Here is an 18,978-nt window from a genome sequence, read left to right on the forward strand (position 1 = left end):
AGTCTGTAAATTGTGTTTAATTCAATGCTTGCATTTTTGTAAAAAAAAATATTACACCACATTCTTCTGTTTAAGAACACATGACTGATTATGTTCTCTTCAATTGCCACTTCTTAAACGCTTGTCTAGTCTTGTCTTTTAATGTAACACTACCGACAATGCAAATTTCGACGAAATTCATAGTTATTTTAAAATCGTGTTTTGTTTTAGAGGACAGTTACAACGTTTTAAACGTCACTTAAATCATATGCAATAAAACCCGCTTTCTCAAAGCGAGCACAAACATTATCTGCAGAAAATATCTTGTCGGTATCCTCTATTGCTTTATGTAAGGCTAGTGTATGTTTTGCCTGTACTTTACATCTCAATACATTTACGAAATAGTACAACACATCACAATAATGTTTCTCTCTATGGGAAAACATGGTTTAATGCATGCGCATAAGGTGTCTTCCCAGATTAGCGTGTGCAGTCCGCACCACAGGTGGTTAGCGTGTGGCTATGATATTAATTAGTGAAAACATCATTTTGAATGATAAATAATCATATTATAACGAAAAATTAACTTTTCTGAAAAAAAATATTTCACTATCAAATATATATATAACAAGGTATGCAACTCAAAATCAGCCCAAAACGGGGTGCATCGCTTTGAACAGCCATATCTTCATCAATTTTGCAGCGATTTTCACGATTTCGGTCTTATTCAACGCAGAAAGTAATTTCCTTTCTGGAAATGTATATGTCTTGCAATATTTTTACAAATGCTGGGTCAACTTTTAAGAAATAACACGATACAAAACACGCATGACCCAGTTGACAGTGATCATGCTGTCTTTAAGACTGAAATCTTCACGGAGTAAAGGGCAACTTCCCTATAAAGTTCATGTAGTTCGATACCATAATTCAATAAAACGTATGAAAAAACATTATTACCGTTCTTGTCGTTACATTCTGCATCAAGACTAACTGTCCAGCGCCGTTTGAAACCTTTGTTTACATACATTTCAACTAACTGACATTTTAAACATACGAGTGATTTCATTGGTCCAATGCGGAGGTGTGTCTTTACAACTGGAGATTTCATTCATAAAGAATACATGATCACTGTCAACTGGGTCATGCGTGTTGTGTATCGTGTTATTTCTTAAAAGTTGACCCAGCATTTGTAAAAATATTGCAAGACATATACATTTCCAGAAAGGAAATTACTTTCTGCGTTGAATAAGACCGAGATCGTGAAAATCGCTGCAAAATTGATGAAGATATGGCTGTTCAAAGCGATGCACCCCGTTTTGGGCTGATTTTGAGTTGCATACCTTGTTATATATATATTTGATAGTGAAATATTTTTTTTCAGAAAAGTTAATTTTTCGTTATAATATGATTATTTATCATTCAAAATGATGTTTTCACTAATTAATAGCATAGCCACACGCTAACCACCTGTGGTCCGCACGGGCTAATCAGGGATGACAGTGTTCGCTTTTGTTGCATTTTTCAATTGAAGGAAGTGTCATTTTGGCGAAAATCCATTTTCGGCAAAAAGGGTCGTCCCTGATAAGCCTGTGCGGATTGCAAGGCTCATTTGGGACAATATTTTAGAGATATGACTGGGACCCGTTTTCCGTGCGAGAGGCTACAATGATCAAGGCTGATAGAGGCTCCGCCTTATAACGGTTTATTCAAGGTGGTGTGTGTGTTTGAAACGGTTGAATGGCACGCCGAAAACTCAAATTTAAACAATAATTAAAAAACAGACACAATTGTTTTCATAAACATGATCGTACAGAACAGATTTTTTTATGGATTATTTCTTCTTTTTAACGTTTATTTTTCTTTTCCTAGCTGAAACTATGACATTGTCATTTAACTCAATTAAAAACGCGTTCAATATTTTTTCCTATCAAAGGCACGGGTTCGTGTTTTACAAAATGTTCTATGATTTGATGGTCATATATCGGAAATATATATTGAGTGTCATTGTCAAAGTAAAGATAGATGTTTAATGCTGTCGTAGATTCTCAAAAGATTATACGCTATATTAACCCATTTATGCCTAGGGTCTAGAAAAAAGGCCTTTGCAAACAGCGGAGACCCAGATGAGACGCCGCATCAGGGTCTGGCATATCTGTAAGAAATATTCTAAACATAGAAATAAATATACTAGACATCCCTAATTTTGGAAATAAATAAATCCAATTTAGAAGAATGGGAGAGTCCATTAGGCATAAATGGGTTAATACAAACCCCAAAAGACTAAAACAAAAAATATCGTTTTTACAAATAAATATCTAGACGTTTGCGAATAAGCTCAAAGGGAGATAACTGTAAAAAAAACATGCAAAGATTCCGTGGCGCACTTGCCACCCTTACAAGTGCTTTAATTAATGGTGAAAATGTACATTTTTATCACGAATACAAATGGTGTGTTGGTATCGCCCTTATTAAATTTATTTCATAAACAATATCATTATTATGAAGCAAAAAGAATCGCCTTCAGTTTATTAATAGTGGACTTAAAAAAAATAATCGGGCCTGAATATTGAACGAGTTCCTCGCTGTTACCAATAATGTTGAATCTCCTAGTCCATAGCCCATTGACTAACATACCGTTTTCTGATCAAATCCTATATCTGTACAAAGAACTTTTTACAATTTTGGTATTTTGTCATGTAAATATTATTTTATGGAAAACAGATTTGGGGTCACTTCGAATGACAATATGTGACTCCACGAATTAATGTAATTTATTTCCCAAGTAACAAGCATACTATTTTAGATGATCGAAGTTCAAAGCGTTCTTAAGATACCGAGCGGAAACGAAATTCATATTTAATCCCTTCTACCTTAAAATTGTCAGGCCACTACATTTCCTTGCGAGTAACCATCATACCAATGCCCATGGTCTTAGATCAACACCTTATCGGTATATCATGTGCGCGTGTTGGGGGTGGGGCGAATTCCATGTTACAAACGCATTCGACCTTGACCTTCAAATGGAAACGCTTCTTCTTCATACAATCGAAGAGTTCTCAAGAGCGCGAGCGGGAACGAATATCATTGTAAAAGCCACCTGTGACCTTGACCTAAAAACGACAGGCTTTAACCAAGCTTTTACTTTCGGACCAAATCACCGATTTGCGTTCTCTAGACGTCTGGAAACGGAATGTTCTACGGGCCGACCATCTCAAAAAGTTCTTCTATTGTTATATGAAGCAATCTGGACCTCAACCACTTACTGTCGTACACCCACAAGAGGTTATCTTCAAATATCTCGGTGTACAGCTCTTCAAAAACGGCAATTGGAATAGAACACAGAAAACTACTAACACTCACATTCAGCGCTCCATAACCTATTTATCGTTTTTAATCAGTTATAACTAAGCACTAAAGAAAAATGCAACATATTTGATAGTCTAGTAGGTACAAAATTAACATATTCAGCGGAAATATGGGGTTTAAAAGAAAGTAACGATATAGAACTAGTACACCGAAATTTCTCAGGAAAATTCTTACAGTTAGAAAATCAACAAATTCAGATGGTCTACTAGTATATGGAGAATTAGGAAGGTACCCTATGATTATAAAACAAAAACTTAAAGTACTTTAATATTGGATAAAAACAATAAATCCGAATAACAAATTATTAACAAGAAATATGTATCATATGTTAAAAGAGGACGCTGATGAAAATATCACATACGGAAATAAAGACTGGGCCTTTGAAATAAAATCTCTATTAAAAAATATCGGATTAGCACATATCTTGTGGAATCAAAATGAAGTTTTACCAAATGATTACGACCTAAAAAATTTATCAAATCGAATATATGATATCTTTAAACAGTCGTGGTACTCATACATTAATAATTCGAATCGACCAGCCTCCTATAAGGAAGATTTTGAATGTGAGGCATATCTTAATTGCATAAACGTAACAAAATTTAGAATCGCCCTAACTCAGTTCAGAATATCCGCACACAATCTTGCGATTGAGAAAGGACAACATGAAAATATCCCAAAAGAAAAAAGATTGTGCACAAATTGTAAAATGAAAGTAATCGAAAGTGAATGCCACTTCTTACTTGTATGTCCAGCTTATGCCACAAGCAGAACACAATATTTGAAACCATATTACTGTCACTGGCCATCAGTAAACAAGTCCCGTTCACTTATGTCGTCAAAATCCACAAACGTAATAAACAATCTATCGAAATACATATATTATGCAACAAGATCACGAACCTTTTTACTTCGAATGTACCCTAGTAAATAGCGCATTATTGTCTCTTACATCATGTATAAGAATATACGTATTTATTTATAATAAACCCCTCATTGATATGTGCAACTTATGGCACGCCTGAACCACAAAAAAGAGAAAAACTAAGTTTAAGTAACTTAAACTTAGTTTTTCACTACTTAAACTCAATTTAAGTAACTTAATTCGAATTAACGCTACTAAATGCATTAAGTAGTTAAGAAGAGTTATTTTCTATTTATGTGAGAAAAATGAATTAAGCAGAGAAAACTTAGTTAAACTCGTTAAGTGCGCCCGAACAACAAAAATTGATTTTAATTACCGTTAAGTTACTTAAATTGCATTTAACGCTGCTTAAAATTAATTTAAGTGCTTTCGCATCGTTAATTGTATTTAATTATTACTTAAGTAATAAATTTTTTACTTAAGTTGAATTATTAATTATCGTTAAGTCAAAACTCGCGTCCGAAAATAAGCATATGAAACAAGCGTTTTGATTGGTTGTCAGGTTTGTTAATAAATTCAGGCCCGAGGTCGGAAGAAAAAGATTGCCATGTGGTACGAGCAAAAAATACAGATATTATAAATTTGGATTAGAATCTTAAGTCAGCTAAAATTTGTTTTAGTCTGGAATAACATTCAAAACACCCTTTCATCATCAAATTTTGCTGACAGTCAGTAACTATGCAATAAACATCAAAAACGATCCGCCCGTCTATATATTTCCGGGTCATATCGCATTTACCTGTAGTAATAACTTGTCTTGTATACGAGTAGTCATACCAGCTTGTATGTAGAAACTGGGACTATATTATATGTCCCAGGTAGAAATTAAAGATTATATCGTGTCACCGAATCCAACTTAATTATATTCTATACATGTAAATTTTGGCTTTGATTTTAGTATTTAAATGGAAAAAAAACAGTCTCCAGTATCTCAGTATTGGCAGTGAACTTATAAGTAAACAATCCCAAAAAGTACACATATCAGAAATTACCCAGGTGATATTTTAATTTAATTTAATAGTTTCTGATTGGCTTAGGTCTTCCGGATCATTAACTGACCAATCAAAACAATTCGACTTTACAACTTAAGTAAAATTCCTTACTAAAGTTGAATTCGTGTAACTAAAAACATATTTTAAGTAGAAAAACCTATTTTAACGCAACTTAATTGAAAATAGTACAATTGATAGAGAAAATCCTTGTTAAGTTGAATTAATTCAACTTAAGTAAGAAAATTACCATTAAGCACCGTTAATGCATTTTCGGTGTTTTAATTAGCGTTAACGCCGCGGGAACCACAAAAACTACTTAAATTCATTTTAAGCAGCGTTAATTCGAATTAAGTAACTTAAATTGAATTTAAGTAGAGAAAAACCTAGTTTAAGTAACTTAAATTAGTTTTTCTCATTTTTGTGGTTCAGGCGTGCCATAGCAACTAACTTACATATTTTTCTTAAGATCACATAACATTGAACACAAACAATTAGCTCTAATTGATGTATAATGAACTATTTGTAAGTCATTTTATATCTATACTACAACATCTTGTCTCCATAATTGTTTTAATTTATCTAAATTTTACTCCATTTAAGTTCTAACCTTACAAAGAAAATCTAAGTATATTTTATGATGTTGTATATGTATATTATTTCACACAAGAATACATACTGTTAAAATGTTTTGTAGTTCTAAGTCACCTACTTGCAAATAAATGTTGTGATTGTTGTGAATAAATATAATATTTACCATGCAAATTCTGTTTGCACTACACTTACATCTCTGTTAATCTTACTCAGATTAATGTTTATAATATTTCATGTTCCTACATACATGTACACTTTTCACGCTATAATTGTATTGTTGGCCAGTATGCATTGTGCTATTTTATGCCAGAATAAAGTTATGTTAGTCCGTTTGGAATTTCTTTCGCATTTTATTGAGACTATTTTTATTTTAGTTACTCGCACTAGTTTTGGGTCGGATGGTTTACCAGTAGGTGATTACATGTTGTTTTATGCTTACAAACATTAAAATAACAAGAAAAACACCATGTCTATACATCGAGTTTTTATTATAGAGAGGTTATATACAGATCATGAGGGAATGGTGATTTGTTTTATATATCAAAGATGAGCAGTTGATGATGAATGAAAGACGAGAAATAGACAGAAAATGTGCAAACGAAAATAACTGGAAACGCATAATATACACTCATCTGACATAAAATGTTATTATCAGTAAAAAGCTTGTGCACTTATACCGATATTGGACCAAAAATTCGAAATGTTATATTATCAGGATGAATTATATATTATAAAATGAGTCGTGTTCTGAGGAAACAGGGCTTAATGTATGTGCATAAAGTGTCATCCCAGATTAGCCTGTGCAGTCCGCACAGGCTAATCAGGGACGACACTTTCCGCTTGGTATGTTTTGTTTTAAGGAAGTCTCTTCTAAACGAAAATCCAGTTAAGGAGGAAAGTGTTGTCCCTGATTTGCCTGTGCAGACTGCACAAGCTTATCTGGGATGACACTTTATGCACATGCATTATGCCCAGTTTCCTCAGAACACGACTCAAATGATCAAAAAGTTAAACCAACTGAAATGAACAATCACAAAAAGGTGGTGATATGAGCCTTTTGAATGAAATGCTAGTTAATATTCTATGGTGCTAATAGCTTACAAATGCATTACAGACGAATAAAGTGTCAGAGTAAACAAAAAATTAAATAAAATATTTATTAAAATAAGTGCATAATAAGCTACGACAGACCAAGATATGATGCCACAGATTTAACAATTCATTACAACGAATAAGGGGATTTTAAACATGAACAACTTTTTCAGTATGAATTACAAATAATTATTATTATAGCGATTGCTCGCCGCTGTCATTCTATCGTATGGTATTCGAATTTGTAATGTGTATGTTATGAACCAAAGTACAATCCCAAGTGGATTAAATATGTATTTAGGATATACATAGGCATCTTATATTGTTTGGTTACTTCTCTACATGTCGGTGTATACAAAGCATTATAGAAATGTACAATATATAATTGATATAAAATAGAATATGTGATTTCATATAACTATACAAATATGTGCACTAAAATAGGCGGACAGAACATTATATGGCAATTGTTTTGTTTTCTTCCCTTAGATACTTGCTGATGTCATTTTATCAGGTACAGTTTTAAATACCTGTTCAAAAATAACAATATGCAATTTAAACAACTGTTACTCCGCATTAAAAAGGTCAAAATGTATACTCTATTGTTTGTAAAATAAATGACTTTACTGGAGCTTTGACCGTTAACACGCAATACATCCACGGATTTAAGTTCTGTTCCAAATACCCCACAAATCAAACTAGATAAAGTTCTCTGTTTAAACATAGATTTTCCCTCAAGAACCTAATAAATTGACTGACACTGTAAAAGGGCTTAGAAGATGAACTGCCAAAGAAACCCAAAATAAAGTTCTAGTAACTGTACAATTTAAGATAAAAAGTATGCACTGCATATTTGGTCAATTTCTATTAAAATAAAAATTGGCTTAAATAGCACACTTAATCTTGTTTCAACCTTGAAATACCAAACACTAGAGGCCAACTAGCATGATAACTACCCATACATATGAAAGTGCTAAATGTACCCATTAAAGAATTAGATCTAATGTGTTAAGAAGACATATGTTATAACTACTAAGTATAAAACACAGGGGGAAGTTGCAAAAAAAAAAAAAAATGTATAAAAAAAAAATTATTTGCGCAACTTCCCCCTGTGGTATAAAAGTGTTAACTAATTTAATAGAGTTGATCTAATGTTAAAAAAAAACAACAAAGGTCACATTCTAAAGATCACATACTTATACTAGCACTTTAGGTTAACTTTATTCAGTTTGATATGGATTTCATTGAACTTTCAGAAAAACTTCTGAAAAACAAATGTGTTTTTAGAAGCCCTGCCCTTCACAATTATCAAAGAAAAATACTAAAATATGACTTTCTTAATAATAATGCAGGAATGTTGAAAAAATGTCAGTACAACAAAATAAGCACATTTTTTTAGAGAAGGCAATCCTGAGATCATGCTGTATGTAAAAATGCAGATTTACTTCCCTTTGAAATTTTATCAGCATCATTGTTTACTATTTGATAACCACACAAGGGCTATACAAACAAACTTTATTGATCATGACACTGTCTCTGGCTAAAGCAAACATGATAAACAAGATAGTAAACAAACAAATCCTCAAATCTGCCATTATTAAACTATATTTAGATCTTAAATTGGGGTAACACTGCAATACATGTTTGCTTATTTGCAGTCAACATCTAATTCTGAAGCTTATAATTTAAATTAATATTGATGCACAAACATAAAAAATTGTAACAGTTAATTAGTAATTACCCACTAGGTGATGTTTAGTACTGACAAAGAGACGTAAAATTACAATTTCAAAATATCACACAACTTTATATTGAACACCCCTTGAAATGAAAGTATACCACAATACACATAGATTTGCCACAGTACACGATAAATGAAGAAGAAACAATTTCTGATTTTTTTATTTACAAACTATACCAAATTTCTGAACATGACATTAAAATCTAATTTTTTTTTTAATGTAAACAAAGAAAGTTCATACAAATAAACAATGTTTTCCATACACTGGTAGAACAATGTCGAATTTGGATAGATCAATATAGTGCCCAAAATATGTGATATCAATGTGAAACACACACACACACACAGCCAAACTAAAAAAAACAATACAAATACTAAAAGCAATAACATCACAAAAGAACTACTCATTAATAAAACATCAGAAAACAATCACATAAAATCAACCATTAAAATGTAAAAATAATAATATAAGAATATGGATTTGATATACACAAGTTTCTCATTTGTATAAAATTAAACTATAGGCGCAGTTATAAACAACATACAACAGTAAAATGTTAATGCTATATACAAAAATATGCATACAAATATTTTTGACTTTTCTTACAAAAATGATACATTCTGATATGTGTTTCATTTTATTTACATCCTCATATCTATAAAAACTTGAATAAACAGGCATCTGTGGGAATGTTTATAACATTTCAATCATTCTTTTAAAACAAGAGGGCCATGATACACCAAATGTCGAAGATTTGACAAAGTGACACGGATTTTAGCACACTTGAACCATATTTAAACATGGCCTTTGAATAGTAAAGGTAAACATCATGACCATGTTTAATCATTAAGATTGTGTCATTCATATGGTTTTACCAGTTACATGGTTTTTCTAAGATTTGACTTAATGACCTACTTTTTTCCACACACATAACCAAACTTGGGCTCAAAATAAACATTCTAAATAAGTTTCATTCAAATTGCCATACAAGTTTGGTTTGTTTGTAAATTGACAAAGACAGATTCTCTGAAATTTGACCTGACCTCGTTTTTTGAGGCACATAACCCATTTGTATATTTCATGGGGCTTTTAAAGCTTAAAATGACCAATACTGAATGATTCCTTCACCAACTTTAAACATCCTTCATTTCCACTTGCCACTTCATATGAAGGAATGAGGCATTTTGAACATGTCTGTTTATATTCATTTTGTAGTTGACATGACCTTAAAGGCTAAAATATAGAATCAAAATTACACTTCTGTACAGCACATAGAAGAACACTGATATGTACACATGTTAGAAATGCAAGTAGACACCCACTTTGAAAAAAAAATGTTTCGTACTTAAATTTTATTTTCAAAAATAATTGCCCATATAACAAGTATAGAAATAAAATCTATTTAGATTAATAACGCATTCACTTTGTTTAAGTGAAGAAGATGAAGTCATTTGGTGTGGGGCATGACAATCACAGTCTGATCAGGATTGTCTTTCTTTTTGTAACTATGAATGGTAAGGTTACTTTCAATGCTGCAGATTCAACAGCAGAGTTGAATGCACAGGATCTATAGCCATAAAGAATAACAGTAAAATCTAATTTAACAAAACATTATTAGCATCAAAATAACCCATAAGTATTCAACAATTTGGTCTATTATACAGCAAAACCATGAACTATGTTCCATACATTTGTCATTTAACCTCATCATAAACATCCATTTTCTTTTGTTTTTACAATATAAAACAAACTAATTTTTTTAGAAACTAGCACACTTAAACATACTACGATTCTGTTTACAAAACAAACATTCAAATAGTGCGCAGTAAATGGACATTAAACTGTGCTGTTATTATAAGATAGATGCAGGAAAAACGTCATGAAATAATTTTACAAAATGTTCCCTGCGATACTTTACACAATTAACTGCTTTTGTATATGTAATGACTGTCACATTGCCAAACATATTTTCACACAGAGGCAGCCCTACAAAATACGCCATCTCACTTGCATCATGATCAGTATGCCTTTGATAAAGGAACTATTTTGGTCTCACTTTGCTAAACTGAACCATTTTCACACCCCTTGACCCCCAGCCCCCACAAGATCTGTTGTCTACTTTGCTGAATAAAACAATTTTGTCACGTTCAACCCAAAGACCCCATTGTGAAAAATGTTTTGTTTGATGACATCATGAATAGCATGATATTGAAACATTTTGTCGACAGTTGCTGCAATATACATAATAGTAAACACCTCTACACGCCTGTGCCGATACCGCCGTGTTCTGGGTCAATGCCCATATGGGTTGAATGGTTCATGGTTGGGGAGCCGTCACGGCTGTGGTAATCTTCATCGTCATCATCCAGGGCAAGATTCCTGCGACCAACCCCACGTTGACCATTCCTATCGCTCCTGTCGTGCCTGTCTTTCCTATCGTAGGAGTCGTTTGCATAGCGATGTGAAGAATCTGTCCGTTCATCCATCGCTCTGTTCTCATGACCCTTGAAAGAGAAATGTTAGAATTACTAAGAAGTGGAATAACACACTTGGGTTTGTTGATTTGTAGGATTCCCCTCCCCAGCTCGATTTTTCAACATTGATTCAAATCACAGCAATCAGTAAAGTCACTCACATTTTTCTGGGGTCGCTTATTTCACAGTACAAAGTGCTTACATACTTAACTCTTTCAGTGCTGGAACCGAATTTTGAAGGCCTTTGCAAACAGAATAGATCCAGATGAGACGCCACAAAACGGGGCGTCTCATCAGGATCCAAACTGTTTGCTATTCTGATGCTTATTTTACAAATTCAGCAGACAACATTTTAGCAGACGATAAATTTCCCAGCATGCAAAGGGTTAAGCCTCTGACAACTGCCCTGTTTGATTTAAGGGGTATGGGGAGAATGGCCAAAGAAATAGTTTTGTGCCCAATGCCCACATGAGTTATGTGACAGGGCCTGGAATCAGTCCACAAATCCTCATAATTATCTGCATTTTAGTGTTTGACCAACTTAAGTAATTTGGCCGGGTTTTAGGTAAAAGGTAGTGTAAAGATGTAGTGTAAGGTAGTGTAAAGATGTAGTGTAAGGTAGTGTAAAGATGTAGTGTAAGGTAGTGTAAAGATGTAGTGTAAAGATGCTGATTCTGTTAAATAATAGCCTTGTTCATAAATAAACAAATACGTTTCTAAATATATGCATTGCAGTAGCTGTTGAAAAGATTTGACGTAATCTTCAAAAAGTGTTTTATTGCTTAATCTGGCCCTTCAAAACATTATTGTACATTCTGCTTATTTTTTATCTGATGGCTGTCGATAAATGTCAGAGACTTCACGGCTTTGCATGTCTGTGTGCCTACTCCCCTGGGAACATTTCTGGAGAAAATCGCTGCATAGGGCAATTCCAAATGACCATGGCAGTCAGTTCAATAATGGGCACTTTTTTAAACAAGTCTAGTATAGTAGAGTATATATTTAATAGGTTAACTGGCACTAGGGGAACTTTTTGTACGCAATTCCCAATCAAAGTCCCAGTCAGATCATGAATCCAGTAAAACGGATTTTTTTTTAACCTATTGAAATATTTCTATTTTTCCAATATGTATATAATTAACAAATACCAGTTAAAGTAACAACATGGTAGGTTTTTGAAGACATCAGACTCTGCAGCCCATAATGTTTTATGCGTGTAAAAAATGAACATGCCAAAATCTGTAGAAAGAAATATGTGACATAACAACTGTCCCATGGGTGAAAAATAGCATACAACTTGTATGTTTTCAGCAAAGTTCAGTTTTTACTGAAAAAGCGGACAATTATACATAGCTTCAAATGATTAAATACGTCATAAAAACACCATCTGAGAGTCATTCTTATTATGAAACAAGATATGTGTTTGTCAGAAACACTATGTCCCCTTCTGCGCCGCTTTGAAGCTATATATTTGACCTTGAAGGATGACCTTGACCTTTCACCACTCAAAATGTGCAGCTCCAAGAGATACACATGTATGCCAAATATGAAATTGCTATCTTCAATATTGCAAAAGTTATGGCAAAATATTAAAGTTGGAGCAAACAAACACACAAACCAACCAAACAACAGACAAGGCAAAAACAATATGTCCCCCACTATAGTGGTGGGGGACATAGAAAAACAATAAGACTCAGCCAGTTGGCGTTTACAATGTCATGTCAAACTATTACTTTGAAAAAAATACAATACAACCAAGAATATATATTTTATTTCATATACAAAATAAAGCTATATTTATCAAACTGTAAGAAGGAATGTAAACATAGTAATATGGAATGCACAACTTTGCATGATTAAATCAAGTCTAGGCACATGAAAAAAAAAGCCAGGAGCATCTTACATTTACAGGTAATACTCCAATAATTATCTTAAACCAAAAATGCAGTATGCTTTATAGTTGTTGTTTTTCCCTTCACAAATTACTGAAATATTGAATCTCAAGAAAAAACTTAATAATCCACAATTTTATGCACTCTTATTGTTATGTAATTTTTCACACAGTATAATACATCCGATATTTACCTGAAGTGCATCTTATGTCAGAATAATATTTAGTAGCCATTTGACAACCCACCCTTTGTTAGTTGCATAATGACAACAAATCAATGAAACATTGTATTTCAAAGAGAACAGGATCAAATCAAAGGTAAACATGGAAAAGTCAAAAAAAATATTGTAGTAATTTGCTTATGACATCATATACATATTTGGACAACCCAACATTGAGCATTAATTTTAATATAAATAACTATTCTGTAAATCTGTAAGTATGTGTGACAATAATATTTGATAAAAAAGCAGAAAATATATATTTAAATATTGTCAACATGAATTAGTATCATGAACTGTCACTATTGTGTATACAAATGTTGGTGATTTTTATGAATTCTGATATTCTCTGATATTTGTTACTTGTGATTTGAACAATGGAGATGTAATGAATATCCATAAAGATATGGAATATGTACAAAAACAGATTTATAACAAGAGATGTGTTTGTCGGAAACACAATGCCCCCTATTGCGCAGCTTTGAAACCATCTATTCAACCTTTGACCTTGAAGAATGACCTTGACCTTTCACTACTCAAAAATGTGCAGCTCCATGAAATACGCATGCATGTTAAATATCTAGTTGCTATCTTCAATATTGCAAAATTTGACCTTTTACCATGACCTTGAAGGATGACCTTAACCTTTCATCACTCAAAATGTGCAGCTCCACGAGATACACATGCATGCCAAATATCAACTTGCTATCTTCAATATACTTCAAAGTTATGGCAAATGTTGAAGTTTTCAGTCAGACGGAATATTTGACATTTGACCTTGAAGGATGACCTTGACCTTCACCTTTCATCACTCAAAATGTTCAGCTCCAGATAATACACATGCATGCCAAATATCAAGTTGCTATCATCAATAGTGAAAAAGTTATGGCCAATGTTAAAGTTTTCGGACGGACGGACAGACGCCATATATTAGACATTTGACCTTGACCTTCACCTTTCACCACTCAAAATGTGCAGCTCCATGAGATGCACATGCATGCCAAATATCAAGTTGCTATGTTAAATATTGAAAAAGTAATGACCATTAAAGTGTTCGGATGGACGGACTGACTGACGGACAGTTAAACTGCTATATGTCACCCTACTGGGGGCATAAAAACTGACTAAATGCAACTGTCTATGGAATATAAAGAAAATTCTATGTATATCATACAAAGCCATACATCTCAACAATGGTAGAATAATTGACACTTACAGTTACATGAATGATACAAAAGCGCATCAATCAGAACACATAATAAGGCAAATACAATGTATACAGAATCAGGAGTCAATGATTAATTAACCCATTTATGCCTAGTGGACTCTCCATCCTTCTTTATTGGATCAATTTATTTCTAAAATTAGAGATGTCTAGTATATTTATTTCTATATAATTTAGAATATTTCTTACAGAAATTCCTTAAAGCAAACAATGTTTGCCAAAGCCTTTTTTATAGACGCTACGCATAAATGGGTTAAGATTATGAGTTTCTTTGTTTCATCTGAAAATATGACCCAATTAAGTCATAAAGTTACATTGCCTCATACAATTAATAACTGAATACATAACTGCCAGTGAAAAAAACATGAATGCTTCTTTTTTTCAACATGAAATGGCCTTAGATCCCTTCTTTGTGCATCCGGGCTTAGCCAGTTTGGAACACATAGTCATACAGAAAAATGATATGAACTCTCTTTGTAGAGGACTTAAATATTATGTAGCATACAAAAATAATTTCAATTTAAACATTCCATCCCTATGTTGACCCCATGCGCATGACTTGAAATATAGGCCCCAACAGAAACTAGTCATTATTGATTCAATGGCTCATTTTAATTAGTCCATAAGTAGGAAAATATCAGTAAAAATTTACTTTTGTCTTCTAAATATTACATTGACCTTTGAAGTTATGACACTGTCAATACACGCCAAACGCTAGTGGTGGTGGTAATTTGAGGTAGGTCATTTTAAAAATGCATAATAGAACACAAAGTTATAGCCCAGAAAAGCTGTTTTAAAGTCAAAGCTTAGAGCTCTAAGTGTGACCTTAACCTTTGAAGTAGGGAGTAAGGTCATATGCTGTCATCTCATGGTGGTCATAAGTGGCAAGAGATATTTAAAATAGCCATAGTTTAAGTAATGAAAGGGCTGTAAATCCAAGGTACTTTGGGAAATATGGCTGGTAACTGAACTTTGTTTACTGAACACCTTACATGCACATTCAAGCATGACACCCCCATTTCCTAGAGCCAGGCCCAGATACAAGACCATGAAGTTATACAAATAGCAATCAAAAATAATATCCCAGGGCCCTTGCTACACTTTGGGGGATTGAGACCGGGGCCCTTAGAGGGGGGAATTTCGCATCGTTTTGGGCGAAAAGGGGGAATTTTAGAAGATCTTTTCACCAACCATTCAACACTTATAATTGCTATATTCTAATGTAATTTACATAAATATACATTTAATCAATGGTTAATAGCACGATACCAGCTGGCAACATATGTATTAAAGTAAAAAGGGGGGGGGGGGGGCAATTTTTAGCTGAAATAGGGGATAAAAGTATACTATTTTAAGGGGGGAATGAAGCTGAATTTAGGCCAAAAATGGCAAAACGAGGGCCCTTTATCCTATACAAAATAGAAACTCACTGGTTATGAAACTACAATGGAAGATAAAGTCTTAAGTGACACAAATAAAACATCAAAGTAAACAACCATAACACATGAAAATATTAAACCAAATATGCAGGTGTGTATGATACTCATTCAGAAAGAACTCAATCACACGGACTTAGCATGGCATTAATAGATCAGCACACTTACAGTAACACACATACACTTTTGCTGTTTACAATTTCTTATAATATATACAAGTATAATACAATTCTACATGTATTTAAACAATCATGTTTTAACTGCTGCAACTGAAGAAAAATATTCAATACATTAAAATTGTTTAATCTGTTTTGTTCTCAAGGACAATGATAAATTATTGTCCATTTACAGTCGAAGCCTGAAAAGCTTTTTTGGCTTACAGAAAAAATAATGTAGGGGTTATATTAAGCATAAAGGCTCGCATGATTACAAAACCAAATACAAGTCTCAATTCACAAGGTAATAAAGTTATGTTCATGTCCAACATTTGGAAGACAATAGCACTTCATCCAGCCAAAAGCTCTGAAGTAAATGTCAATTTGAATGTCAAAAGTTCTCTAAGGGGAATGCTCCTTCGAGGAAACATTAACCCAATTTCAAGCAGCTTTGCTTCCATGAAATCGCTTGTAAATGACATATGCATAACACAAAAGGTAAGTACTAAGAGCACCGCATAACGGTTGCCACGCTCGGCTGCAAAAGCTTGTCATAATTGTTTTTTTTTTAGAGGTCACAGTGACCTTGACCTTTGACCTAGTGACCCAAAATTGGGTGTAGTGTGTAGAACTCATCAAGGTGCAGCTACATATGAAGTTTCAATGTTGTAGGTGGAAGCACTTTTATTTAAGAAGCAATGTTCAAAACCTTAACAAAATGTTAAGGTTTTAGCAGACGACGACAGACACGACGAGCTGGCTATGACAATACCTCGGGTTTTCTCCGAAAACAGCCGAGCTAAAAATTAACAAGATTTTCTCCACCAAGCACTGTACATATTTGTTGAAGATATTCTCCCCAAACGGCCATCCAAACTATATGCTTATCTCCTTAAATTCGACCTCTGCGTATTCCACGGTATCACCGCGACCTTTCCGCCTCGGTGCCTTATGTGGCCCCTCATTTAGGTCGAGCTCCGCATAATGCAATTCAGTGCCAGGCTTGGGGCCTTTTCGGGGTAAGGGCTTTGGTCTATTGTCCCCTTCATCTTCAGACTTTCGCTTTAAGGAAAATGAAAATGCATCTTTTTAGCAGCAGCAAGAAATTATATTAAGATATTGGAAAATACTTTTACTGAATAATAAAAACATTCTTGGCACCATGTCTTGATTACAATTTTGTTTTCAAAACATGCATTGAGCAAAAGATAGATCTGTTATATTATCTTTGAAGAAGCATGCTCCAATATGTTTATAAATATATATGCATATATTGTTTTTTGAAACAGCACTAACACATAGCATAACTCTGTTTACATACAAGTAGGTTCACAGCAATATTTTTATGAGTAATCTTTGACAAAGATTGTTAGAAGGCTTAGAAATGTCTGCTGCTAAAAATATGAAATTTCAATTTCAAAAAAGTCAAGTCAGCATTTACTGCACATGGATGAATAAACATTTTGTCAATTTTTACAACAAAAAGAATGTACAGAGAAAACATACCGGTCAACTGCAGAGGTTACACCACACTGTCCAAATGTTTACAAAACAGCTTTTAAAATGAATGTTTTATCTGTTAAGGCAAACACTTAGAAGAAAAAGCATGTAAGCGTCTCTACAAAATCAAACATTAAAAATACTTCAATCATACTTCAGAAAAAAACATAAAATGGAACCAAATTTGAAGACATTATGGTTACTGGACTTGGGTCCAGTATAAAATTTAAAACAATCAATAGGTTAATTTCATTTGTTAAGATTGCAAACAACTCTATGATTCATGCCTGAAGGATGCTAAAAAGTATATCATTTCAATTTTCAACAAAACTTTTATTTATGTAAATTATAACAAAAATGCAACTTTCTTGTCAGCCAACCATTAACAAGCCACAAACAAATTACTTGATGTAGAATTTCAATTATAATTAGCCCCAATGGTGCAAAAAGGTACCATATGTCTTCTTATTTCACGGTCACATGGTACATTTTTGCACCAAGGCGGTGATATTCATTTTGCCTCCCTTGTAAGACCAGCCATACTTTTCAGATAGTCCCCTTTCCATACGCATGTCTAACCACACCATCCATTAAGACATACCCATTTGTCTCTCAGCTTGCGTTAACATATACAATAGAAATACAATTTACAACAATAATACAACTAACAGCTAGTGGAAAATAATCGTGAAGTTACAAGAGAAAAAATGAGTGAAAATAAGGGAAAACATTGAAAAGCTGCAGACATTCCTAAGGCTAAAACAAAATTTGTAGAAATGTCATGTTAATTGCTATTTACATATTTCACTAGCATGTTTAAAATTGTGAGAAATATCATGCTGAGAAATAGCCAAACTCTGCCATTCTATGCAAGAGAAGAGTAACAAACCAAACATAATGGAACATGCCAGACTAAGGTAGCATCATTTATCAAAGCAACTTCTAAAATGCTTTGCCAAGACACATATTTTTTAGATGAAAACATGCAGTGTTGGTAAATCCTGATCTCATTCCCTTTTTAAAAATATGTTGTTGTTTTTTGTGACTCTCTAATCAGGTTATATGAATCGGAAGAAAATTCTAATGATGTATTTAAAACAAAAGACAAGTGACACAACACAATGTTGCTGTTACTTGTATTGCAAAATTTCTGAAATTTTTAGCACAATGACATTTCTATATATTCTTAGGCTTAAAAGTGTTATACAACTAATATGTGTAATGGTCGTACGTAACTGTCTCATTTGTTTACTTAAGAGTCTGCATAAATTGTCATGGCTATATTGGATTTAGGTAGAATACTTTGTCACATAATATCACGCAAAACAAATACTTTAAATATAATTCCCATGAAACACACAAACAGTTAACATCAACAAGACCACAAAG

General features: G+C 33.2%; 1 protein-coding gene across 4 annotated transcripts in view; it reads right to left on the bottom strand.

Annotated features, from left to right (window-relative positions):
- Positions 1-6,322: 6,322 nt before the first annotated feature.
- LOC127835199 (nectin-3-like protein) overlaps positions 6,323-18,978 on the bottom strand; it is a 237,605-nt gene continuing 224,949 nt past the window's right edge. For 3 of the 4 annotated variants that reach the window (XM_052361522.1, XM_052361524.1, XM_052361521.1), the window contains exon 8: positions 6,323-11,191. In XM_052361522.1, the coding sequence (XP_052217482.1) occupies positions 10,946-11,191 (246 nt within the window). In that variant the 3' untranslated portion in view covers positions 6,323-10,945. Of the gene's footprint in view, positions 11,192-12,917; positions 17,152-18,978 lie in introns of those variants that run through there. The other variant, XM_052361523.1, reaches the window with a different exon arrangement.

The sequence above is a fragment of the Dreissena polymorpha genome, chromosome 6, assembly GCF_020536995.1.
Source record: "Dreissena polymorpha isolate Duluth1 chromosome 6, UMN_Dpol_1.0, whole genome shotgun sequence".
Lineage (NCBI taxonomy): Eukaryota > Metazoa > Mollusca > Bivalvia > Myida > Dreissenidae > Dreissena > Dreissena polymorpha.